General features: G+C 53.7%; 4 protein-coding genes across 7 annotated transcripts; 2 read left to right on the top strand and 2 right to left on the bottom strand.

Moving 5' to 3' along the window:
• The first annotated feature begins 9 nt into the window (after window positions 1–9).
• Window positions 10–4,920, top strand: CREB3 (cAMP responsive element binding protein 3). Of its 3 annotated transcripts, XM_028528063.2 has the most exons (10): window positions 10–643; window positions 743–880; window positions 953–1,100; window positions 1,183–1,250; window positions 1,361–1,450; window positions 3,065–3,171; window positions 3,280–3,348; window positions 4,009–4,093; window positions 4,182–4,266; window positions 4,347–4,920. In XM_028528063.2, exons 2-10 carry the CDS (start codon window positions 743–745, stop codon window positions 4,649–4,651), a joined length of 1,095 nt encoding a protein of 364 aa, XP_028383864.1. In that variant the 5' UTR covers window positions 10–643; the 3' UTR covers window positions 4,652–4,920. The 3 variants fall into 3 exon arrangements, with proteins under 3 accessions (XP_028383864.1, XP_035877799.1, XP_035877800.1); XM_036021906.1 differs by having other exon boundaries at window positions 369–643; window positions 743–1,100; window positions 1,355–1,450; window positions 4,347–4,915; XM_036021907.1 differs by having other exon boundaries at window positions 375–643; window positions 743–1,100; window positions 4,347–4,915.
• Window positions 3,873–16,118, bottom strand: GBA2 (glucosylceramidase beta 2). Its single transcript, XM_028528029.2, has 17 exons — window positions 15,469–16,118; window positions 11,946–12,037; window positions 11,585–11,700; window positions 9,240–9,458; window positions 8,691–8,930; window positions 8,362–8,464; window positions 8,052–8,205; window positions 7,835–7,960; window positions 7,492–7,664; window positions 7,165–7,269; window positions 6,861–6,968; window positions 6,609–6,760; window positions 6,393–6,499; window positions 6,117–6,259; window positions 5,923–6,038; window positions 5,636–5,827; window positions 3,873–5,353 (listed from the first exon to the last, which is right to left on the bottom strand). Exons 1-17 carry the CDS (start codon window positions 15,801–15,803, stop codon window positions 5,078–5,080), a joined length of 2,757 nt encoding a protein of 918 aa, XP_028383830.2. The 5' UTR covers window positions 15,804–16,118; the 3' UTR covers window positions 3,873–5,077.
• Window positions 16,068–20,739, top strand: RGP1 (RGP1 homolog, RAB6A GEF complex partner 1). 2 transcript variants are annotated; one of them, XM_028528042.2, is made up of 9 exons: window positions 16,068–16,467; window positions 16,861–16,995; window positions 17,580–17,716; window positions 17,999–18,082; window positions 18,173–18,322; window positions 18,599–18,745; window positions 18,956–19,083; window positions 19,289–19,478; window positions 19,965–20,733. In XM_028528042.2, exons 1-9 carry the CDS (start codon window positions 16,094–16,096, stop codon window positions 20,186–20,188), a joined length of 1,569 nt encoding a protein of 522 aa, XP_028383843.2. In that variant the 5' UTR covers window positions 16,068–16,093; the 3' UTR covers window positions 20,189–20,733. The 2 variants fall into 2 exon arrangements, with proteins under 2 accessions (XP_028383843.2, XP_035877798.1); XM_036021905.1 differs by having other exon boundaries at window positions 16,216–16,298; window positions 19,965–20,739.
• LOC114509640 (microseminoprotein, prostate associated) lies at window positions 20,315–21,662 on the bottom strand. Its single transcript, XM_028528076.2, has 3 exons — window positions 21,297–21,662; window positions 20,966–21,074; window positions 20,315–20,591 (listed from the first exon to the last, which is right to left on the bottom strand). Exons 1-3 carry the CDS (start codon window positions 21,424–21,426, stop codon window positions 20,411–20,413), a joined length of 420 nt encoding a protein of 139 aa, XP_028383877.1. The 5' UTR covers window positions 21,427–21,662; the 3' UTR covers window positions 20,315–20,410.
• Between the last annotated feature and the right edge of the window lie 871 nt (window positions 21,663–22,533).

The following is a 22,533-nucleotide window of genomic DNA, read 5'->3' on the forward strand; positions in this document are numbered from 1 at the left end:
TCTCGTTGCTCACGAGACAGCCGAAAACCGGGCGCCCCTAGCCGGAAGCGGAGGTGGGGCGCAATCTGGCGAAAAGGCTGGAACTGTGCTCGAGTTCCCTTTTAAAAGAAAGATTAAATTTATTTATTTAAAAAAGATTTTATTTACTTTTAGAGAGAAGGGAGGGAGAAGGAGAGGGAGAGAAACATCTGTGTGGTTGTCTCTAGTGGGCCCCCTACTGGGGACCTGGCCGGCAACCCAGGCATGTGCCCTGACTGGGATTCAAATCCGTGACGCTTTAACTCGCAGGCCGGCGCTCAATCCACTGAGCCACAACAGCCAGGGCTGGAATTCCTTTTTAGTCTCTGATTCTTTTTTCTAGCTTGGGGCGAAGGCGGAGCCGGTTCCCCAGAATGACCGCCCTAGGGTGTAAGGACTCAGCAGGGACGTCCCCTTCATTTGCATAGCTCCCGGGACGTGGCGCAGCACCAAGGCCACTTCCGCACTATAGCGAACTCCAAGTCCCGGAACGCTTTGGGGTACGTGTGCGTCACTTCCGTTGTGTTGGAAGTCGCAGAGAGTCGAGTCTGAGAGGCAGGTCCAGGTTTGAGAGCGACGACTAGTAGCTACAGGGAAAGCCGGCTGAAGAGGGACTGGCGGATAGGTGGGTTTGACTGACAGTCGGTGGGGGTCGTGCATGGGATTCGGGGTTGGGGCCTGATGGAGGGGTGAATTCCTGTGTTTCTGCCCATTCTTTCCGTAGATGTCCTATATGGAGTTGGCGTTGGACCCCGGTGATGAGGACCTGCTGGGCTTCCTGCTAGAGGAAAGCGGAGGTTTGGGGGCGGTGCCGGACGAGGTCTTGGAGGCTCCACTGGACTGGGAGTTGCCACTTTCCGAGGTGGGTGGGGTCTCAGTCGGGGAGGCGAGGGGTGGTGACTGGTCAAGGAGTGCTAATTTGAATCCTGGGAAGGCCCTGAGCGATTGGGACATAGAGGATTTCCTGAGCTCCCTGCCAAGTCCTCCAGCATCGGTGAACATTCTCAGCAGCTCTAACCCCCGTCTTGTCCACCATGATCACACCTACTCTCTCCCGCAAGAACATGTTTCCATAGATCTAGGTGAGTAGGAAATAGAGAAGTTTGAGGGGAAGGAGAGGGCATGGATATTCACGGGCATGGATATTCACTTTCCCTTTTGCAGATGGTGGGATCTGTGGAAAAGGGGAGACCCAGATGACTCCACTGCATGAGGAGAAGCCAGCAGAGCAGGTACTTGATTTATGGGAGGATTATTCCCACATTGCAGGAGTGGGGGCTAGATTCCTCCTTCCTCTCTAACATCCCCTTGAAACTTTGCTGCCCACCTTTTGTAACCCCAGGAGATTGTTAGGCTTACACTGACAGATGAGGAGAAGAGGCTGTTGGAGCAGGAGGGGCTTACTCTGCCTGGAACACTTCCTCTCACTAAGGTAAGACTTCCATTGCTTGAGCAAAGGTTAGTGGGGGGTTGTGAGTCCCAAGTAGGCCTTTTCTATTTTTCTGTTTTGTTTTGTTTTACCGTTCTAGTCAATGAAAGGGAAACTTTATTGAGGCCCCAGGGTCACAGAGTTCAGCCAGAAGGCCGCCCTCTGGCCGAGGGGGTGGTGAAGGGGCTTCATTTAACCTTGGGACACAGGCTGTTGGTGTGGCCACACTTCTTGTGGCAGTTGACAGTGCAGAGGTGCAGGTGGTGTAACACTTGGAGCACTTCATCTTGTCATCAGTTGTACTTCTGGGTAAACTGGTTGAGGGAGGGCTCGATAATGCCAACCCTCAGATGAAGTGCTAAGTGCAGCGCAGACTCTTTCTGAATGTTGTAGCCTGAGACAGTGTGGCCATCCTCTGGCTGTTTTCCTGCAAAAAATCAGACGCTGTTGGTCAGGTGGGATCCCGTCCTTGTTTTGGGTTTTAGCTTTGACCTTCTCAGTGGTGTCGCTGGGCTGAACCTCAAGGGTGATGGTCTTGCCATTCAGGGTCTTCACAAAGATCTATACACCTGCGCCTGCGGGGGAGGCTGCTCTGCTGTCTTGTTGATCACCAGTTTCGTTAATTTTATTAACTTGAAAAGGACTGAAGTGAGAAATGTAGCAAATTTGCTGCTCCTAGGAAGCTGAGGGGTGTGGTTAATATTCTAGATGCAGGGGCAGATCCTAGTTTTGTGGGGCTTACATGGATTTCGATGTTCGCTTTAGAATTCAGAACTATCGGCACATCAGTATAGGGACACGGAAAAAGACCACTGGGAGCAAGGGGCGCCGACACTTAGACTTCACCGGTTCGTGGTAATCCCCCTATAGCCGGAAGGTAGAATTAAGTGTTTACGCTGGACTAAGTAGTCTTAGTGTGAGACTACTTAGTGTAATATAAGCATAAATTCCCCAGTTTTAAGGTGCGAGCTATGAGTGGCAACTTTATAAGCATAATATTGTGATCCAGTGATGAAATCACTGTTCACTGACAGAAGATTAAAGGAATTTCAATTTCTTAAAAGTATGAGTTGGCAGTGTGGTGTGGCTACTAAGAAAGTGAATGGGGTTTGGAGGCTTTATCAACAGAGGTTGAGAGAGAGCAGTGACTGTCATCTCCCCCTCTGTGTTAGCCAGACCACATCTGGTTGTCCAGTTTTGAGCCCAGATTTTTGACAGGTATTAAAAGGATGCAGTCCATCCCGAGGAGATGAGTTAAAATTTTTGCCCAGATTAACAGATGAAATGTTGAGTGCCTTAAAATAGTGAAGAACCATTTAATTTGTTCTGTATGGCCCCAGAGATTAGGTACTAGGTAAGTCTAATGGATAGAAATTGTAGAAGCAGATACTGGCTCAAGATATGGAAGGTTTTTAATTAATAAAATTGTTGAAGGTGGTCTGGCTCGTGAGGGCATTAACACCTGGTCCTGGGAGGCATCCAGCCAGAAGCCAACTGTCTGTTGGTCAGGGGAGCTGTACAGGGGGTCCCCGCATTGACAAGGTGATTGAGCTCGGTTACCTCCCTGCTGCCTGGTCCAGCATTCTTCTGATACACCTTTTCCTTGTGTTCTGTCAGATGGAGGAACAAGTTTTGAAACGAGTGCGGAGGAAGATTCGAAATAAGAAGTCAGCTCAAGAGAGCCGCAGGAAGAAGAAGGTGTATGTGGGGGTTTTAGAGAGCAGGTATGCTGGGAGAAGGACTCTGGGGTGGGGGAACAGAAGTAGCTGGAAGCAGTAGGTCTTTGAAGGGAGGATATAGGCCATATCCCCACGTCCCTGTTATTCCCTCAGGGTCTTGAAATACACAGCCCAGAATCAGGAACTACAGAACAAAGTACAGCTCCTGGAGAAACAAAATCTGTAAGCAACTCCAACATCACTGCCTTCTCAAACATGCAAGGTCTGGTGCTTGGCCTTTAGTGGGTTTCTGATTCTAAAAAGCTCACAATAATGGGGAATACATTCACAAGTAACTGAGGATAAGGTAAGTATCAAGAAAGACAGAGGGAGTAAGAAAGACCTCATGGGGCAGATGACATTTGATAGTAGATAGCATTCTGGAGGTGGGGGAGCAGGGATGGGGAGTGTTCTAAGGAGAGAGAGCACAGCATAGTCCAGTCTGGCTGGAACCCTAACACAGGTGAGTTGGGCCCAAAGGTAGAGAACATAGACTGGCAAGTAAGGATTATGTGCGTAGCTATTACGGCAGTGCAGAACCACTGTTTGCAAAGGACGTTAAGGCAGAGCAGAGCAGAGGGGTGTGTATTTGTTTTAAGGAGGAACTTTGGGCATTTTGTCCACAGAGGGGAAGAAAGTCATTTGCAAAAGTAGGACAAAAAGTAAGTTACTCAGTGTTTGTGTCTCTCATGTATATAGGAGAAATACATGTTATTCAGCTTTATTATTAATATTATTTTGAGAGGACCTAGTGCACAGATAGAGAGCTGGCCTTAAAAGGAAGATTTCATTGTAGCTCAGGGTGCCAGGCCAGGGGCTGTTCACTGTCCCCTCTTCTTCTAGGTCCCTCCTGGATCAGTTGAGGCGGCTGCAGGCCATGGTCATTCGGATAGCAAACAAAACCACCAGCAGCAGCACCTGTGTCTTGGTGAGGATGGTGATCAAAGAGCATTCTCTCACGCACGGGCATGGGTGCAATCCAGAGCTCTTTGTCATTTCCTTTTCCTGTGCTCCAGGTCCTCCTGTTCTCCCTCTGCCTCGTCTTTGTACCTGCTATGTACTCCTCTGACACAAGGGGGAGCCTGCAGGCTGAGCATAGAGGTGAGAGGCTTGAGAATACTATTAAGGGTGGACTGGGGGGAGCAGCCTGGCCAGCCTCTGAAAAGTCTTTGTCTCCTCAGTGTTTTACCGCCAGCTTCGTGCCCTCCCTCACCAGCCAGAGCTGTCTGCCCTGCAGTCAGAGGCACCAAAGGACAGCTCAGACCATGAGCTCCAGGCTCCTGGCAACTTTTGCTGCCTGCTCTTCCACATGCTTCAGGCTCCTGGCACAGAGCCTCCCCTGAAGTTGCCGCTCCCCGACCCTTTCTCACATTTCCCCTGCCCAAGTCCCCTCTTTCCTCTGCATGCAAATCTCACAAGAGAGGGGGGGTGGCTCCCTGCCCACCAACCCATATCCATTATCTTGCAGGACAGATACTCAGGCTAGGGTGGAGGCCTGGGGCCTACAGTTGGTGTCCCAGTGCAAAGGAGTGAGAGGGGGCTGGTCTTAGCCTCTGTGCCCTGTCAGAAGCCTGAGGGCTCAGGAACCCCAAGGGCTCAAACACCACACTTACTGGCTTTCTGGGTCTTTTATTTGTACCCCTATGTGTCCATCACCCCATGAATGATGGGCCTGGGGGAATCAACTGATCTTGAAAATTTCATGCAGTGAGGGGGTGGGGTGAGGAAAGAAATAAATAAGTGATTCTGATGCTTGGATCACCCTCAACCCCTTTACTGGCATGGTTGGGTGGGGTGAAGGGGAGAGGCATGATTGTCCCCATGGCTCAGGGCTGCAGAAGACTGGGGGTGTGGAAGAAGGAGCAAAGGCCAGGCTGGGCTGTTAGCGCCTCCCTCCCATAGTTCGGAGGGCTTACTCTGGGCTTGGGTTTGCCATGGCTTCCTTTGGTCCCAATTTAGATCCTGTACTTAGTCCTTTGCCCTGTTTGGCTATTGGTCTGGAGAACTTTTTATGCTGCTGCTGCAGGGCCAGCTGCATGGCCCAGATGCTCAGTGGCCGCATGTAGGCCAGAGAGCGAAACACTTGCTGTTGGCAGTATGCCTCAGGGGTCTGGAAGGCCAGGCCCAGGCGCTCCCACACAGTACGGTAGCAGCCTTCAGCTGTCTGGAAGCCCTCCCAAGTCAGGCCCTGTAGGGAGAGATGGTAGTCACGTTAGTTGGCAACTCCTGAATGGCCTCTTCAGCTGGACAGATGGGGGTAATAAGGTCCCTACCCCCAGGCAGTTCCCAGCTAATGGAAAAGATAAATTTAACCCTCAGACAAAAGACTGAAGACAAAAGGAAATGGAATGCAAGCCAGGGAAAAGAGGGAGGCTTTCTCGGCTAAGATGGCACTGGGTTAGACAGTACAAATGCTTGAGGGATGAGGAAGTGTGCTGGGCCAGTGTGCTTGGGGAAGGCGGTGCATTACCTCCTGGATCATGGTGGCTGCCAGCCCATAGACCACGCCCACCCAGACTTCATCAGACTGGACACTGGACCTATCGGGGATACCATGGGGCTGCATCCCATTCACAGCCCCCATGGCCCCTCCTGCAAAGGCCTGGACATTGAACTCGAAGATCGTTTGGAGAGCACGGACCACGTGTGGGGTAGGAAATACCTAGAGGGGCAAAGGCAGAAACATAATCGCCTAAACTTACTTTGTACCACCAAGAAAAACCCACCTGTCTGGCTCTTCCGTCTAGTCTCTCTCACCTCAGTGTCTCCGTCTCCTAGGCCGCTGGCCCTCAGGAACCACTGGCCAGCACACTGGTCCGACATGATGCTACAGGACTGAGGCTGAGAGCTGCAGTCATAGTTGTAATAGCGGCCTGCAGCACAGGAAGGGTGAAGTAAGGCTCCTGTGTCCGCACAGCTGCTCTAAGACTCCTGGGAATCCCGCAACTCACCATTCCACAGCAGTCTCTCATAGGCTTCTTTGCCCCGGCTAAGGATGGAAGCAAACTTATCTTGGACGTCCTGTGTCCCACACAGAGCAGCCATCTGGACCATCACAGCCACAGCTGCCAGCCACAGTCCTCCACAGTAAGCACTGAGGGTAATGATGGGTTTAGTGGTCAGACTGGCAGATCCAAACAAGCCATGAATCTCTCTTCCTTGAGCCTACAGCCCCTTGGTGTTTAGTTCCCCACCTCGGGCCCCCTGGAAATCCCTACCCTGCTAACCTGGGGCCTGTGGTGACCCACGCATCATAGGTCTGGTCTGCATAGCCTCCATTTTCAATGAGTCCATCTTGGTCCTTGTCAAACCTCATTTCAGACTCCATCACAGCCTAGGAAGGGACCAAGATACCAAAGACTTAGATTCTAAGTAAAGACAATAGCCAGCTAGCTCTCCCCAAATACCAGCCATGCACTGGCCACTGTACATGCATCCCTTACCAGACACACAGGCCACATGTCCCTCAGGAAGCCCTGGTCACCCGTCAGGTAATAGTCCCGATACACCTGCAGCACAAACTTCAGATTCAGGTCCTTCCAGTCAGCAGTGTCGTGGATCACGTATGCATTGACTCGGAGCCACGGCTCGTCGTCTGTGGGAGGGAAGTGGGCCTGGTTCATTTGCATTGGTGGGTAGGGCAGGGGTTGCAAAAGCTGAGGGGGAAGCGGACCTTGAGGTGGAAGGACTTTTACCTGGGTCCCCTATATCATGGGGGATGACGTTCCTCCTTTTCACAGGTGCCATTACCCCACTCATCAGGTACCGGCGTCCTGTCAGGTCTTCCCTGAGTGTGGCCAGAGCTGGAGGAGCAGACAAGTAGAGGCAGGGCAGGGAATGGGCAGGCTGGGGATGGCACAGGGCAGTGTGTATGACCCCAGAAGGGAACCGATAAACAGGATGTAGATATGTTTGGGGGGTAGGTAAGCTCAGGGACCAGAAAGGTTCAGGAGTGTGGGGAGCTAAAGAGGGCAGAAGAGGCACAAAAGAGACCCTCACCCATGTCATACTGCAGGCTGAGCTCGAGTTTGGGCCAGAGCATGATGAGGGCAAAGGAGGCATAGAAGTGGACATCGTATGTGTTGTACATGCGATATTCCTGACCTGGAAGAATGAGGGAGACACTGTTGCCAGCATTCCTGCTTCCCCTTCAAGTTCCCCATCCCACCCAGCTTGTCCTCTAGGAGTGGGTGTGGGGCACTGTCACACTCCATCCTTGCCAGTTACTCCTCATCCCAACCAACAGACTTACCATCCTGCCTAATGGTAAGGCACTAATGGGCCTCAGATACAGCCTGCCACACCATAGCCCACCAGCAGCTGTACCTTCAAGGTAGCCAAATCGACCATACTCCGTCAGGGTGGGGTGGAGCTGACACATGCTTCCCGCCAGCTCCTCTGGCAGGGAGTCCTCAGGAACTTCAAGCCATATTGTGCCTCCATCAGCCAGGAAGTAGAGTTCGTTGAAGAGGGCAGATTTGTACCAGGCAGGCAAGGACCTGGGGAACCAGGAGGAGAGAATGGTCTAGCAAGTGTGGACCTCCCAGGAAAGAAAGGGCTCGTGTTCAGTAGAATGGGGGCACCCAGTGAATCCCAGCTCGAGTCTGCTGACTTTGGTGGGGGAGAGTGAGTGCCTGGGAGAAGGGCAGGAGGTGGGCCCCGCTGGCACCTGTCATCCAATACCGAGCTCTGCCAAGCTGAGATCCTCTCCTCCCAGTCTGTGTATTGGCACAGCGCGTAGTGGCTGAGGGCAGGTGCTGCGTCGCCATCTGAGCCAAAGAACCTTGTGTAACGCCTGGGGTGGAAGGAAGGGGGAAAGATAGACACACGGGCGCCAGGTCAGAGCCCTAGCACCTTGGATCCCTGGACTCTCTCGGTCCCCTCACCTGCAGTAGACCTGGCCCTTGGCTCCAAACATGATTCTGGGCATGTCCCATGCCAGGGAGAACTCCAGGCAGCACCGGCCTCGAGGTGGCAGCTTACCTGTAACGCACACGGCCCCAGCGATGCCTACCCCTTTCTGCGAGGGGGTGCTTGGGCCTGAGAGGAACACAAGAGGAGTCAGCACAGGCCTCCCCTTCAGCCCTAGGGATCCGTAACTTAGGAACGAGGCCCACTCATTACCAGGCCTCCCACCCGCTCCCCAGACAGGGACAGCCTCTCTTCCCACCACCTCCCTGTGAGACCCCCCATCACCGGCGGGGGAGTCCAGCTGTCCATCCTGCAGTAGATCCTGCCACACCTGCTGCCCAGTGCCGTCAGGGTCAAAAGCTGTGATGTAGGTTACCGTCGTATCTGCCTGTTAAGGGGCCAAAGATTGTGAGGGGAAGCTCTCAGGTATGTTGGCTTCTAGGAAATGCTCTCACTCTTATTACATATTCCAACCTCCTCCAAGTTCCAGAGGCTTAAGGGCTGTAGGGAGAGTGGGACTCACTAGAGTTTAGGAAATGAGGAGACCGTGGTGGAGTGGGGTGAGCTCAGGGGCTCAGGGGTTCAGGTATGTCACAGGGCAGGCTGCTCCGTACCGTGAGTCGTGCAGCCACAGCCATCGTGTAGGGATTCGGAAGGGTTGGGTGGTGCAACAGCAGCCCTCGTACAGTCTCCCCATCACGCTCCAGAGAGAAGGGTTCGTTCCACAAACCCCCTGGGGCATCGTCGCCACCTCCCAGTCCGTTCCGCATGGAGAACATGATGGACACCTCCAGGGCTTCGTCCCCTTCATTTTCCACATCCCACACAAAGACTCCTACAGGCAGACTGCTGTCCTGGGTACGAAAGATCAGACTCAGATGGTCCCAGTGTAGCCCCTCCTGGGCCCCTCCAAAGATCAAGCCTCCGAGCAAGGACCTGACTCAGATACTCCCAACATACTCTCTTGTCTTCCACTTGTGTCTCCCCATATTCCCACACGGGCTGTCTACCAGGAGAGAGCAGACTGGCCGGGCAGGCGGTGGTCCTGGGAAACCAGCATGATGTTCGCATTCCAACCCCTTCTTTCCCAGGGCATGGAATTTCCAGCAGAGACAGAACCCAGGGAAGGGGAGACAATGGAAGAAACAGAGGGGGAATTTCACCTGGTAGTCATGGGGCAAGATGGGTGTGATCTGGCGGCAGGTCAGGGTGACATTCTGGCCAGGAAGCTGATAGACGGTCCAGGCTCGGGGATAGAGGGCGTGGTAGAACGCGAAGTACCCGCACAGGCCCCAGTTCCAGCTGCGCAGGACACTTGGGCGCTCCACGGACAGGACTTGCTGGTACACCGTCTGCCCTTCCCGCCGCAAGCACACTGTGAACTAAACCAGGAGAGGAGACAGGCTGGAACTGGGTAATTGGTCTCCCTCCCCCAGAGTAGCTCTTCCCCTTCCAGAGCCTGCAGTGGTTACCACTGCATCACAGCCTCACTCAGTCCTTTCCTCCTGAGCTCAGTGAGTGGCCAGCAAGTCCCACCTCCTCTCCCTTCGCGCTAATGTGGTCTTACTGCCCTAACCCAGGCCCTCACCACCTCTGCTCTAACCCTCTGCCCTCACACATGTGGATAGCACAATGATCTTTGTTACAGACATCAAGAGATGTTGGTCTGGGTTTATGTTCCAGCGACTCCCCATGGCCCTCAGACTAGAGTCTAAACTCTCTCCCTGGCTTTCAAGACCTTCTTGGTCTGGCCTGTCCCTGCCCATTAGACTCATTACCTGCTGAAACTCCTATATTCCGTTCACATCAAATACTCACTATTCCTTGAGCACACTGTATTTCTCCCCCCCTGCCTTAGCGCATGCTCATTCACCATCTGGTGATCACCCTGCCCCCATCCTTTAAGGCCTAAGCCAAATGCCATCTCCTCTGTAAGCAAGGAGTCATTCTCCTGGGTATCCCCTATGCTTCTAGTGTAGCATGTTACAGTGTGTTTATTCACATTCTGACTCCCTGCCTGCTCCATGGGTTGAGGGCAGGGACCTTCTCTAGTTCACTGAGGTCCCCCTTCACTCCCTTCAGCTGGGAGTGCCCGTCCGTCAGGTGGAGCTGGCATGTGTAGGGAGAGGACAGGCAGAGCCTACAGCAGTGCCCCTTCCTTCTCAGTGTATCATCTGTGCCTCTCGTTTTGGCACTGACACGGTCTCACAGCCTCCAGTGTCTCAAAGTCCTGTTCCCCTAACAGAAATGTGGGCTTCTGGAGGTTAGGGGCTACAAGGGGTTGGTATTTCTTCCCTTGGGTCAAAGTATGCCTGATATTTTTAAATAAAAAATGAATATATATATGTGTGTGTGTGTATATATATATATATGTATATATACATATATATAGTTTTTTGCTTTTTGAACAGTAGATAATGCTTAAGACCATGGGTCTTTAAGCACAGAGAACTGGCGCTGAATCCCAGCGCTTCCACTGACCAGCCATGTGATCCTGGGCACGTCACGAACCCTCCTCAGATCTTAGTTTCTTCCTCTATAAAAGGGCACAATAATGATACCTTGTGGGGCTGTCTTAAAGCATTAAATATGATGTAAAAGTCTCAGCACGTGTTACACATGCAGTAATTACTTTGACTGTAGAGTCACGATTCTGGAAGGCATTCCCCTTGGATACCTAAGGGATGAGCCAGAGAGGAAGCCCGGGACCTTGGGCTGGTAAACCTAACTAGGAAGGGCGCTTCATGAATAGACCGGACGTCTGCTAGTCACTTCTCCTTTGAAGACGGGCTGAAAGCTGGAGTCATCCCTCAGACAGGAAACAGGAACTCGGAGGACAACTCAAATGGGAGGTCACTAGAGAGAGATGATGAAAGGTAGATCCCGTGCCTCTGGCAGTCTGAGGTGCAGGTGTGATGACGGAACAGAAGGGAAAGAGGCCAAACTTCGGAAAAGAGAAGAGGGCTAGAGATCCGTGCCTGGGAGAGGAGGGGCTCCCTGGCCCTCAGCCAGAGAGACCTCCAGAAGAGTGCCCACCAGCAGAGAGCTGACCTCTGGCTGAGGGCTGGCAAATCAGGGTGAGCAGTGGGTGCTCTATGTGCATTTGCCCCCTACCCATTTGCAGACTTCTGGTTTTGTTCTCCTGGTCCTACCACATGTTCTTTCAACCAGGTTAAGTGATCAGGAATTCTCTGCACTCTGTGTGACTGAGGACTAGCCAGTACTCTGTGACTGGCTCAGCTCGTGGAGGTGGGGCAGCAAGTAGGTAGGGAGCATTTACTAGAGAAACGTAGGGCCCCCAGGTGCCAGGGCTGATCATTCTTTCAAGGATGATGTGCTCTGTGTCTCATTCCTGGAGTACATGGGGCCAGGTGCACAGAAAGCTTCTCGAAAGGACTTAATGGACTGAATCATGTACACACCTAACTGCCACATCCCACACCAGCCGAGAGGCCCTCCCTGGCCTGGGGAGGGGTCTTGGACCTCTCCTCCACCGCCTGGCTCTTACTTGGTCAGCCATGACCGTGCGGTGCTGGTACATTCCAGGAGTAAGCTGCCAACGACAAAACTGGCCTCTCCAGCCTCGGGTGATGGTGCCTCCCCCGATGCCACCCAAAGGGCAACCTAGAGAGAGAATCAGGATCGTTACTGGGGATACGGGGACTGGGAAACAAGTCAGCTGCTCACTTTCTAGACTATAAGGGATCCCCTAAAAAACCATGGGAATATGAAATCAACACGTTGTACACCTTCACTTAAAAGAAGCTATAGATCAATTATATCAATAAAGCTGGGGGAAAAGCCCCGAGGGGATGGGGTCAGGGAAGCTGGGCCCTCACTGCACAGGGCAGAGCTGGGGGGAGGCTCACCGTAGATCTGTCTCAGGGGCACAGAGTTGATGAGGTCTATGAAAGGTTTCTTTTTCTCCACCTGAGTCTTCTGGTACCACCACTGCAAGTACCTACGGAGCAAGACGCAGTGTGAATGAAAGAGGCTGTGGGTGGTGCCTCCCGGGTGCAGTCACCTACCTCTTTCTCAGCCCATCTGTGATTTCCCATTAAACGGTCGGGACCCAATACCATCGCTTCCGGACCTCTTCCTCCTCTCAACTCCTCTGCAGTTCAGGCTCCCCTTAGCTTCCCAGTCGTCCCGGCGCACACAGTGTGGGACTGCCTCTGTTTCTCCTCTCTCTTCTCCTCAGGAGCTTTCTGCTCTTTCCTCACCTCGAACTCCACTACCACTGCTTTAGCTTACCCCAGACGCTTTTGTCTGAGGTGTTGAAAGGTCTGATTATGGTTTCCTGACCTACAACACCCACCACCAACCTGCCCCCCCAGGCATGGGTTGCTGGGATAATTTTCTTCTTTTCAAAACAATTATTTTTCTTCCTGATGATAACGGGTGAAAATGTGTAGAAATACAGCAGCTGGGAGGGGGGAAATGCTACCCATAGACAACCAGTGTTTATATTTTGGGGCATTTCCTTTGATTGATTGATTGATTTAAAATTCAGGATTGAAACTGTAAGCTTTATGATTCTGCTCTCTTATAATATCCCAGTAAAGACGTCAAAAAAATCTCAACATTTCCGCCCTGGCTGGTGTGGCTCAGTGGGTTGAGTGCCAGCCTTCAAATCGAAAGGTCACTAGTTTGATTCCCAGTCAGGGCACATGCCTGGGTTGCTGGCCAGGTCTCCAGTTGGGGGTTTTTGAGAGGCAACTGATCGATGTATCTCTCGTACATCGATGCTTCCCTCCCTCCCTATCTCCCTCCCTTCCCCTCTCTATAAAAAAAAAATCTCAACATTTCCCTGGGCTTGTCACAATATGTCCCATAGGCAAATTATTCTGTGTGGGATTCAAGGCTCTGACATCTCTCCTAGACCACCTTCCACTCTTCTACAATTTCCCGCTCAGGGTGGGTCCTCACTAAGCACCCCCTGCCCTGCCAGACTCTCTCCCAGTTCTACTCTCCTCCCTACCCAGACATTCTATACCACTGTTCAAGCACAATACCAATAACCCTATAACTGTGTAAGTGACCCTTCTGAACCTCAGTTTCCTCAGTTACCTGCAAAATGGGGGGACACTCCCTGCCCTACCTACCTACTTACATGCCGCATGGTATGGTTGAAAAAGCAAATGACATAATAGACAGGAAAGCCATAAAGTGGCATACCTGGGTCAGCTATGCCCGTCACCTCTACACACACTATCTCCATTCCCAATCAGACGCTGTCTTGTAATTTCAGTGTTCCTCACGTGAGTCTGACAAAGTTTTAAGTCCTTTTTGGAAAGGGACAGTGAGGAAGACCAGGTGATTATTACCCACAGCCTCAAGCACAGGGCACGGCACACAGCCTGCAGTTGATACACGGTCGCTGTGTTTGCCGGGAGCGTGCCGTGGGGCACCAGAGAGATGAACTAGGATGGGAGCAAGGGCAGGAGAAATGCGCTTAAAGAACAGGGAGGGTACCTTCCGGGCAGAAGGAAAGGGAGGGAAGACAAAGGATGAGATAATGGGAAGGCAGAAGATCCTCCCTGCCACTTTAAGGGAAACTGGACTTTGAAATCAGAGGCCAGAAGGATTGGTGAAAGCAAGGAGAGTGCAGTGGGAATTAGGGCAACGAGCGAGAAATGCCAGATGTGAGGACAGGCAGAACAAAGGAGCATCTAGTGCAGAACTGGCACTCGGTAAATTTTATTATTATTATTTTTTTTTTTTTAGAAAGCAGTATACAGAATGTAATTTCAGCTACTTTGTTGCTGCTTGTAGGAAATGGAAGATCTCGCCACAAATTTTCTCAATAAATTTTATTGAATGAATGGACTGCCTGAAAGGCACAGCTATCAAAATTGAGTTCTTACCACACTGAGGCCAAGAGAACTGACTTCCTGGAGCCCCTGGTTACAGCACCCTCAGTTCACCTCTCTCAGGGTCTGCCTTTCTCCCACTCCCGTAACTTAGCAGCTGGCCATCCTTGACCTATTTGGCCATCTCCATAATTTCAGCCCCAACTTAAGAATTATCATTCAGAATTCTTTCTTGGCTCACCCCTGCTTTTTCCTCAAGACCTCATCCCATTCCAAAAGCCCCATGTCAGTGGCCCCCACCCTATCCTGGTATGGGAAGCTGAGGTCCAGGGGGCTGAGTAGGGGTTCAGGCCTCTATGACTCAGCTCATACATAGGGACAGAGGGACTAGGTTACCCACCTGTTCTTGACCTCGATGCCCCCATCACACGCACCCTGTTGTGCTTCTCTCGGCACTCTAGCCCTAGATCCTATTTCGACCCAAAGGCTTTGGGGGTCAAGACTGGGCTGGGTCAGTTTCAGAAGCAGCTTGGAGGCATGATTGTTCTCTGGTACCGGCCACCCACAAGTACTAGCAAAGGTGTAGGATACCTAGACAGCACCAGGCTCTTCCCACTGCCTAGGGCTGAGGTTAGGTAAATGGATCTGGTACCCTAGTCCCACAGCACTGACTGGGACAGGTAAGGATCCCTTTAGAGACTATCAAGGCTGAGTTTCCCAACCTGTATGCCTCCCTTCCTGGCTCTGTATTTACTGTGTGGACTGATTCAGAATGACATCAGAGTGATGCTTTTTGTCCTCACATCCACCTGGTCTTGTTGTTAGTAGGTTTCAGCTCCTCGTCACTAGTTTTTGAACTTGATGGGGATCTGGAGGGATCTAGAGGAGTTCCACAGCCCAGAACGAGCTCTTTGGGTGTCTACAATCCCTGCGGAGGGAGTGCAGAGGGAGGTGGACACCAGGGCAGACTCTTGCTAAGAGCTCTGGGGACACCTAGAGTGGTGCCTCTCTGATCAGAGGTCTTCTCTGCTTTTTCTGTCAGGGCCTGCCTCTCTCAGAGGAGAGTGGAGAGCCCTTACATCGCCCTCTCCTTAGGGTTAAGAGAGCAGGCAGGCTCTCACCCACTCCCTGGAACTAAAGTGGGATGGGCGTTGGTCTGAAATGGGATGTGCCTGGGAATACTCCAGCTGCTCAGGAGAATCTGAGAACCACCCCCTCCCACATAAAACAACATTGTATCAGCACCATTTCCTACGCTGCCACAAAATATAGCTAATCCCAAAGAGCTGTCTTTGGGAAAGGAGGAGTGAAGAGAAAGACACTAAATGGGAAAGGCCTACTGCAGGTCTAGATGTTTCTGCTCTTTCCTGCTAAAAAGACGAGTTACTGGGAGTAAAGGGTTGCAGAAAGGTGTGACCTGGTCTCACGCTCCAATATCAAGGCTTAGCATGTTGGGCATAGGGGCCACTTGATTGGCAGAAGGCATATATCTGCTTTCACACCCTTTGCACACCTGCTGGACGTCCTGTGTGGCAACAAAGTGAACTCTGTGGTACTCTAGGCGACGGGATCTACTCACCTCAAGCCCATGCCCAGATGCTTTATCAGGTTGCTTAGGGAGATGTTATTGGCATTAAAGGGTTTCCTCTTCTCTGAAAACTCATGAGCCAAACAGATGCGCCAGCCAAAGGAAGGCACCTGGTAGCCCTCAGCTTTACCTTCGTAGGAAGCCATCAGCTGCCCAGAGTACTCCGGATTGCTGTAGCCCAACTCATTTTGGGGTCGATTGTTCTCAGGGGTCTCGCAGTCAGTAACTTGCACATCCTCAGTGCCTCCAGTATCTTCGGGGCAATAAACCTGTGGATCCCCTTTGGCACAGCTGGTCTGCTCCGAGGCTGGGACTCCGGTTCCCATGTTCCCTGGATCCTGGGTCCCCACGACCTCGATGGCCCCAGGTCTCGAGCCTTCTGGTACAAAGTGTCTCACCAGCCAAGTCCAGATGCGGATGCCGCTGGTTGTTAGGTGCCGTCCTGGAGGGCCGGGCGCTGGGGAAAGCTGCGGTGGGCAGGTGTCTCTGTGGACCCCGGGAGCTGTTGCTGCAGCTGCGGCAGAGGCGACAGCAATGAAGCCGCCTCGGGCTCCCTCTCGGTCTTCTCTCTGGGCCCTGGGCGGGAAGGGTCGGGCCTCGTAGTCATTGGGCCGCGATGATGAGCCTGCCCGGCCAAAGGGCGACTACTGGGCCAGCGGAGAGGGGAGGAGCCCGGGGGGCCGCCCCGCAAGGCACCGCCCCCGGGACCGGCCTGGGAGCTCGCGGCGGCGTCAGCCGCGTCCCCTGGTCGCGGCACCAGGTCCCCCAGGGCTGGGCGCCGGGTCCCGCCGGCCGGTGTCCGGGGCAGCGCCCGCGCCCAGGTGCCAGGCCGTGGGAAGGTGACCCAAGGCGGCGGGACGCGAGTCCCTTCCGGCCCGGCTGGCCCGGCGCTTCCGGCCGGAAGGGGCTCCGTCGGGGGCGGGGGTGGAAGGGAAGTCCCGCCTCTGCCGCGGCGCCGCCGAGCGCTGGGCCGGTCCGAGGGGCGGACAGGTGAGGGCCTCGGTGCGCCGAGACCCTCGGGCTCCACCTGGCGAAGTGCCCGGGCTGGGGACGCGGAGGGGCCGGTCTCCATGGCCTTGGGCGGGGCCGTGGAGCCAGGAGGGAATGGGGGCAGAGGCCGGACTGGGGGTTCAGGGGGGTAGGGGGCTAATCCGGCACGGGGAAGGGCGGGAGCCTGGGACCCAGAACGACGCCCTCCCCTAGGCAGCGCGGAGCCAGCTGCCCCCACCCCGCACTCCCCCGCGCCCCCCTGCACCCACACCCTGGCGCGTCCCTCGGGCACCAGGTGCGGACCACGGGTCTCTCTGGGCCTCACCCCCAGGCCCCACGCAGACCCCCGCCCTGCCGGGGTACTGACTTCTGACTCCCTTTGTTTTCTCCTAGGTCCGGCTCCGGGGCTGCCATGATTGAAGTGGTAGCAGAGCTGAGCCGAGGTCCTGTGTTTCTGGCGGGGGAGGCGCTGGAGTGTGTGGTGACTGTCACCAACCCCCTGCCCCCCACGGCCACTTCTGCATCCAGGTGGGAGTGCTGGTCCTGAAGAAGGTGGCCCTCCTAGGCGGGAGCCTGGTGTCTCTAGTGCTAAGCCAGAGCTCAGGTTGTCCTGTAGCTACACCACCACCTTCCTGTGCATTGTGTTGTCATTGTAGGAAGGGGCCGTTTGACAGATGTGGCCCACATCTGATGAACAACCCTCCACTCTCCTTTCCTCCCTCCCCCCCATTCCCCTTTGTACCCACAGTATACTTGTCTTAGTTTAACCATCGTCTTTTTCTTTTTATTGATTTATTGGGATGATGTTGGTTAATAAAAGCATATAGGTTTCAAGTGTAAAACTCTGTACCCATCATCTGTGTATTGCATTGTGTGTTCACCACGCAAAGTCAAGTCTCCTTCCGTCACCCTTTATCCCCCTTACCCTCTCCTACCTTCCCCCGCCCCCTTTCCCTCTGGTAAAAAATGGTTTCTTTGGGGGGTTCTGGATTTCCTGATCCTTAAGACAGCCACTTAACCATGTTGGCTCCTAGACATGTGGTAGGGAGTTTGGAAGAGCATTGATGAGGTCAGGAGCTCCCTTCTGATGCCATCTTTACTTCCTCCCACAGTGAGGCTCTGGCCTGGGCCAGTGCCCAAATCCACTGCCAGTTCCATGCCAGCGAGACTCGAGTAGCACTGCCTCCCCCAGACTCCAACCAGCCAGATGTTCAACCTGAGAGCCAGACCGTCTTTCTCCCACACCGAGGTTAGAGATGAGACCCTTGCCTTTGGTGGGAATGGAGTGTTGTCTCGGAAGGATGAAACTTGAATTGTTCCTGAGGGTTTTCATAGCCTCTGCAACCTGGGGATATGGGAGGATGTGTCTGTTGCTTTGGGGCTGTAAGAGTGTTGCTCTCACACCAAGAAAGGAGGGGTAATTTACTGCAGGCTGCTGCTTGTTACCAGGGCTCATGGCCCCACTTGCTGTGCTAGCCTCTTCCAGTGCTGGATAATGCTGTCATCAAACTGCAGTCTTCATCTTTTTTAGGTGAGAGGGGTCAGTGTATCCTTTCCACCCCACCGAAAATCCTATTCTGTGACCTGAGGCTGGACCCCGGAGAGTCCAAATCATGTGAGTGACGGTCGCCCACCCTTCTAAGATTCCTGGAGGGAGGACTTCTCTGGCTGCCTCTGGCCTCCCTGACTACTACTTCCCGACCAGACTCCTACAGCGAAGTGCTGCCCATAGAGGGACCACCCTCCTTTCGAGGTCAGTCAGTCAAGTATGTCTACAAACTGACCATTGGCTGCCAGCGTGTCAACTCGCCCATCACTTTACTCAGGGTCCCCCTGAGGGTTCTTGTGCTGACCGGTAAGTAAGGGTTCCTGGAGGGAAGGGCTAAGGAAGAACCTTAACCAAAGCAGAAATGATCCTTAGAGATCTTGTGAGAGGGGCTGGGGGAAGCTTCCCAGTCTCAGTGAAGGTGCGAGGGAGCAGTGGGGTGAGGGTCCTGGAGACAGGTGGAGGTGTGCACCTCAGCTGTGGCTTCCCGTACCTACAGCCCTCTGGGGTTGGAGCCTAAGACCTAACCTCTGCTCTTCCCTCTGTTCCCTCCCAGCACTACTTCTCTACTTAATCTCTCTCTAGGCCTTCAAGATGTCCGGTTTCCCCAGGATGAGGCTGTAGCCCCATCCAGTCCATTCTTGGAGGAGGACGAAGGTGGGAAGAAGGACTCGTGGCTAGCTGAGCTGGCTGGGGAGCGCCTCATGGCTGCCACGTCCTGCCGCAGCCTCCGTGAGAATCCTTTCAAAATTGTCCTACTCCATCCTCTTGTCATAGTATTCCTGTTTCAAAGGCAGGTTCTCCTAACTGCCACGTGCTTCTGAGGACCTGCTGACACCTCACCCCCGAGTGCAAAGAAAAGCCCCACCTTTGGCCCCCTGCTCCCAGCCCCAGACAGTCTTCAGTGTGGACTCCAGGTTTACAGTGTCCCGTTTTCCCCAGATCTGTACAACATCAGTGACGGCCGAGGGAAAGTCGGGACGTTTGGCATCTTCAAATCTGTATACAGACTTGGCGAGGACGTGGTGGGGACCTTAAACTTAGGGGAAGGAACTGTAGCTTGTTTACAGGTGAGAAGGGAGAGGGGCGTTGGGGATGCTGGGCCTGAAGGGCTGGACTCGCAGAAGGGCCTGCGTGAAGGAGGGTGGTGTGCAGAAGTGGGTCGGGGTCCCTGGGAGTCTCTTTCTTTGGTAAGGCAGGTGGAGGTTGGGCTGCCTTCTCACTTAGAGTCAGCACTCCCCAGTGCCTGCTAGCACACACTTTTCTTGCTCCCAGTTTTCAGTAAGCTTACAGACTGAGGAGCGTGTACAGCCTGAGTACCAGCGGCGCCGAGGGGCAGGGGGTGCCCCCTCTGTGTCCCATGTGACTCACGCCCGACACCAGGAGTCCTGCCTACATACAACCAGAACCAGCTTCTCGCTCCCCATCCCTCTCAGCTCCACCCCAGGCTTCTGCACAGCCATTGGTAAGACTTGGACCGCTATTGGTGGGGGAGGGGTGTGGGGGCGAGAAGTAGAATATGGTGCTGAGGTAGAGTGTAATCAGTCCTGATTCCTAACACACTCACTGACCATGAACACTTTCTCAGATCTTCAACCTACTTCCTAGATGCACTGAGTCCGGAACTCGGAAGAGCTTTGTAGATCGCCTTCCCTGCCCCTTCCCACGGTGACCCTGTAATCCGCCGATCTAGGATTCCCCAGCACCTTTACTTCCGGCTGCCAAGTCTCGACTGTCCCTGCTTGGGTCATGTTCTTGACGCTGCCATTCTTCTTGTCACTTTTCCAGTTAACACACTAGATTTCTTCAGAGAAGCCCTTGATCCTAGTTCCCTGTCCCAAGACTTCTCTGCCTCTTCCCGAATACAGGGTTTTGCTCATTTGCCAACCACATCCTGTCAGGCTTTAATTCTGGCTTCTAATGCTTCTGCCTATGTCTTTTCTTTCCACAGTGTCCCTGAAGTGGCGGTTGCATTTTGAATTTGTAACATCCCGAGAACCCGGTTTGGTGCTCCTGCCTCCTATGGAACAGCCCGAGCCTGTCACCTGGACAGGGCCCGAGCAAGTGCCTGTGGACACCTTCAGCTGGGACCTCCCCATCAAGGTGCTGCCTACAAGCCCGACCCTGGCCTCGTACGCAGCCCCAGGCCCCAGCACCAGCACCATCACCATCTGAAGCGGGTTCCCCGCAGCACTGCTCCCTTCAGGACACTGAGGACTTGGCACCTGGGCCGGACTGGGGCCCAGCCTGCTTCCGCCTGGGGCCCGGTGGCGTGGACAATGAGAAGCAGGCTTTCAGCAATAGCATTAATTTATTTATTCAGAATAAATTGGCAGCTGCTAGTGGTTTCCCTGGAAGTGGCGGCAGCAGTGGCAGTCAGCAGAAGGGCAATCAGGTTTAGCTGGAGTGGGGAGCAGGAGCCCCGGGAACAGGGGTATTAGCGGAGCCCCACTCTGGGTCAGGCCCTCCCCCTTTGCAGGGCAGCCGAGGGTCAGATTTTTGCACCAGGGAGAACTGGCAGGTTCCTGCCTCCTGTCGCACCTCACACTCAGCGGGGAAGTCGATGGGATGCTGGGACCTGGGGAACCAAAGGATGGGGAAGGAGTCAGCACGGTGAAGGGCCGTCGTTATCCCACACACACATTCCCTCTTTCCCGGCCTTCCTCTCATATCTCTGTTAGTGCTCCCTTGGTCCCCCTGAGTAAATTCTCACCTACCAAGATGGATTTTCTTCATTTCACAGCAGGAATATTTTTTCTCTAGACCCACCCCTGCCGCCCTCACTCTGTAGCCTGGGCCTTCTCCCTCACACTTGCTGGCACCTTCAGGTCTGGCCGGCCTCACACTGCCATGCTGTTCTGTTCTAAGGGGGCAGCAGCCTAGTCCTGCCTGGGCCATCTCTCAGTCACTCACATCCAAACCATTCTCTCTGGGCCATTTTTGGTCACTCACGTGTCACAGCAGCCCACACCGACAGGATGCAGGCAGGTGCAGTGGAAACAGTCCTTGCGGAGCCAAGACTCACCCAGGGTAAAATACTTCCCTTCATAGTGGCAGGGGGCTGGGGAAGAACAGGAAACGTTAATTTGCAGGGGAGTGGTGGCAGCAGACGGAATCACCCTGGCATAGGAGAGAATCAAGTGCACACTGCCCCCATACTTAGTCTCTCCTGGTTCTGAGCCAGTGGGAGTGGGTATTCGGACATAGGATCATCTTAAGGCCCCCTCCTCCCAGTGAATGCCCTCTGCTCCTTGCACTTTCCGAATGCCTCACCCAGCTTTACCTTGAGCTTGGAAGTAGCACTTGCTGTAGACTCCTGGGTGCTGGAGGAGCAGAGATACCACCAAGCAGATGATCCCCCAGCCTCTCAGGATCCCCTTAGTCTGTCCAGCCCAGAGCATTCTTAGGGCCATTCCTGTCGCACGGCCTTTGCAGACCCTTCTCAGCTTCTGTCCAGGCTACTTGGGTCTTGTCTCCCTGGCTTCTCTTTGTTCTGTCGTTGAGTGTAAGTTTCTGTCTTTTCCCCTGGGCTCCTGTCTCACACCATCTCCTGCCCTCTGCTCTCACGGGCTTGGAGATGCTTATAAAGTGAGGACCCTGGCCCCCTGCTGAGTAGAGCTGGAAAAGCTGTAACTCTGTTTCCTGGGGTGAGGGCATGAAAACAAGAGGTCCGACTTTAACAAGCTGTGAGAGCTGATTCATGCTCCTGCACAGCTAGGGGGAGGGAGGTGGGTATGGAAGGGGCACTGGACTGGGCACTTCCCCAGCAAGGAGGTGGGAGGGGGGAGGGCCCCAGGTGGTCCCCAGATCTCTTCTCTGACCTGGAGAGGAGGAAGCATTCCACCTTCCCCGCCCCCACCGCACAACACCACACACACTCTCTCCAGGGGTGGATATGCTGGGATCCTTGCCGGGACCGGAGGGAGGCATTTCCTGGGGATGGCTAATCCTGCGCCCCAGCCAAACCAAGGAGCTGCTGTCGGGTGCCACGGCCAGAGGCTCCAGGAGAGCGAACAGGCACCTGGAGTGGAGAACGTGTCCCTCCGACCCGAGGGCAGGGCCTCCTGGCAGTGCCTCAGACCCATGGCTGCCCCCTGGAGATGTGGGGTGGGATGTCTCTCCCACAGCCACCCAGAACGGGTTCGCCCAAAACATACAGCACATCCACAATCGCCCTGTATCTGGGGATGGTTCTTTTAAAGAGGAGCATCTCTAAATGCTCTAACGGTATGAGATACTCTGGTTTCCCAGAAGTACCCCTCTTTCCTGTACGCTATGGAATGAAGATTTAGAAATTGATCCTTTGACCTCCTTTTGGGTTTCCTGCAGGTTCTGGAGAACCCCAAGATGGGTGATTAAGAGCAGAGGTTGCAGAGTCAGACTACTTGGATTCAAATCCTTAAGAGCTGTGTGACTTGGGGCAAGTTGCTTCATCTCTCTAAACCTGTTTCCTTATCTGTAAGTTGGGATGGTCATACTCAAAGGGTTGTTAAGAGGATTAAATTAGATAATGCACGTCA

The sequence above is a fragment of the Phyllostomus discolor genome, chromosome 3, assembly GCF_004126475.2.
Source record: "Phyllostomus discolor isolate MPI-MPIP mPhyDis1 chromosome 3, mPhyDis1.pri.v3, whole genome shotgun sequence".
NCBI lineage: Eukaryota > Metazoa > Chordata > Mammalia > Chiroptera > Phyllostomidae > Phyllostomus > Phyllostomus discolor.

Bases quoted from the DNA above. Each gene is read 5' to 3' on its own strand.
- CREB3 (XM_036021906.1), top strand. From the start codon at position 743: ATGTCCTATATGGAGTTGGCGTTGGACCCCGGTGATGAGGACCTGCTG. The intron at 1,251-1,354 runs GTACTTGATTTA...CACCTTTTGTAA, and splicing joins AGGAGAAGCCAGCAGAGCAG to CCCCAGGAGATTGTTAGGCT. The intron at 4,267-4,346 runs GTGAGAGGCTTG...TTGTCTCCTCAG, and splicing joins CCTGCAGGCTGAGCATAGAG to TGTTTTACCGCCAGCTTCGT.
- GBA2 (XM_028528029.2), bottom strand. From the start codon at position 15,803: ATGGGAACCGGAGTCCCAGCCTCGGAGCAGACCAGCTGTGCCAAAGGG. The intron at 8,465-8,690 runs GTACGGAGCAGC...GCCCCTTAACAG, and splicing joins CTGTGGCTGCACGACTCACG to GCAGATACGACGGTAACCTA. The intron at 6,260-6,392 runs GTTAGCAGGGTA...CATTACCCTCAG, and splicing joins TGGGTCACCACAGGCCCCAG to TGCTTACTGTGGAGGACTGT.
- RGP1 (XM_028528042.2), top strand. From the start codon at position 16,094: ATGATGAGCCTGCCCGGCCAAAGGGCGACTACTGGGCCAGCGGAGAGG. The intron at 16,996-17,579 runs GTGGGAGTGCTG...TTCCTCCCACAG, and splicing joins ACGGCCACTTCTGCATCCAG to TGAGGCTCTGGCCTGGGCCA. The intron at 17,717-17,998 runs GTTAGAGATGAG...CATCTTTTTTAG, and splicing joins CGTCTTTCTCCCACACCGAG to GTGAGAGGGGTCAGTGTATC.
- LOC114509640 (XM_028528076.2), bottom strand. From the start codon at position 21,426: ATGGCCCTAAGAATGCTCTGGGCTGGACAGACTAAGGGGATCCTGAGA. The intron at 21,075-21,296 runs GTAAAGCTGGGT...GTTCTTCCCCAG, and splicing joins GTGCTACTTCCAAGCTCAAG to CCCCCTGCCACTATGAAGGG. The intron at 20,592-20,965 runs GTGAGTGACCAA...TTGGTTCCCCAG, and splicing joins GGTGTGGGCTGCTGTGACAC to GTCCCAGCATCCCATCGACT.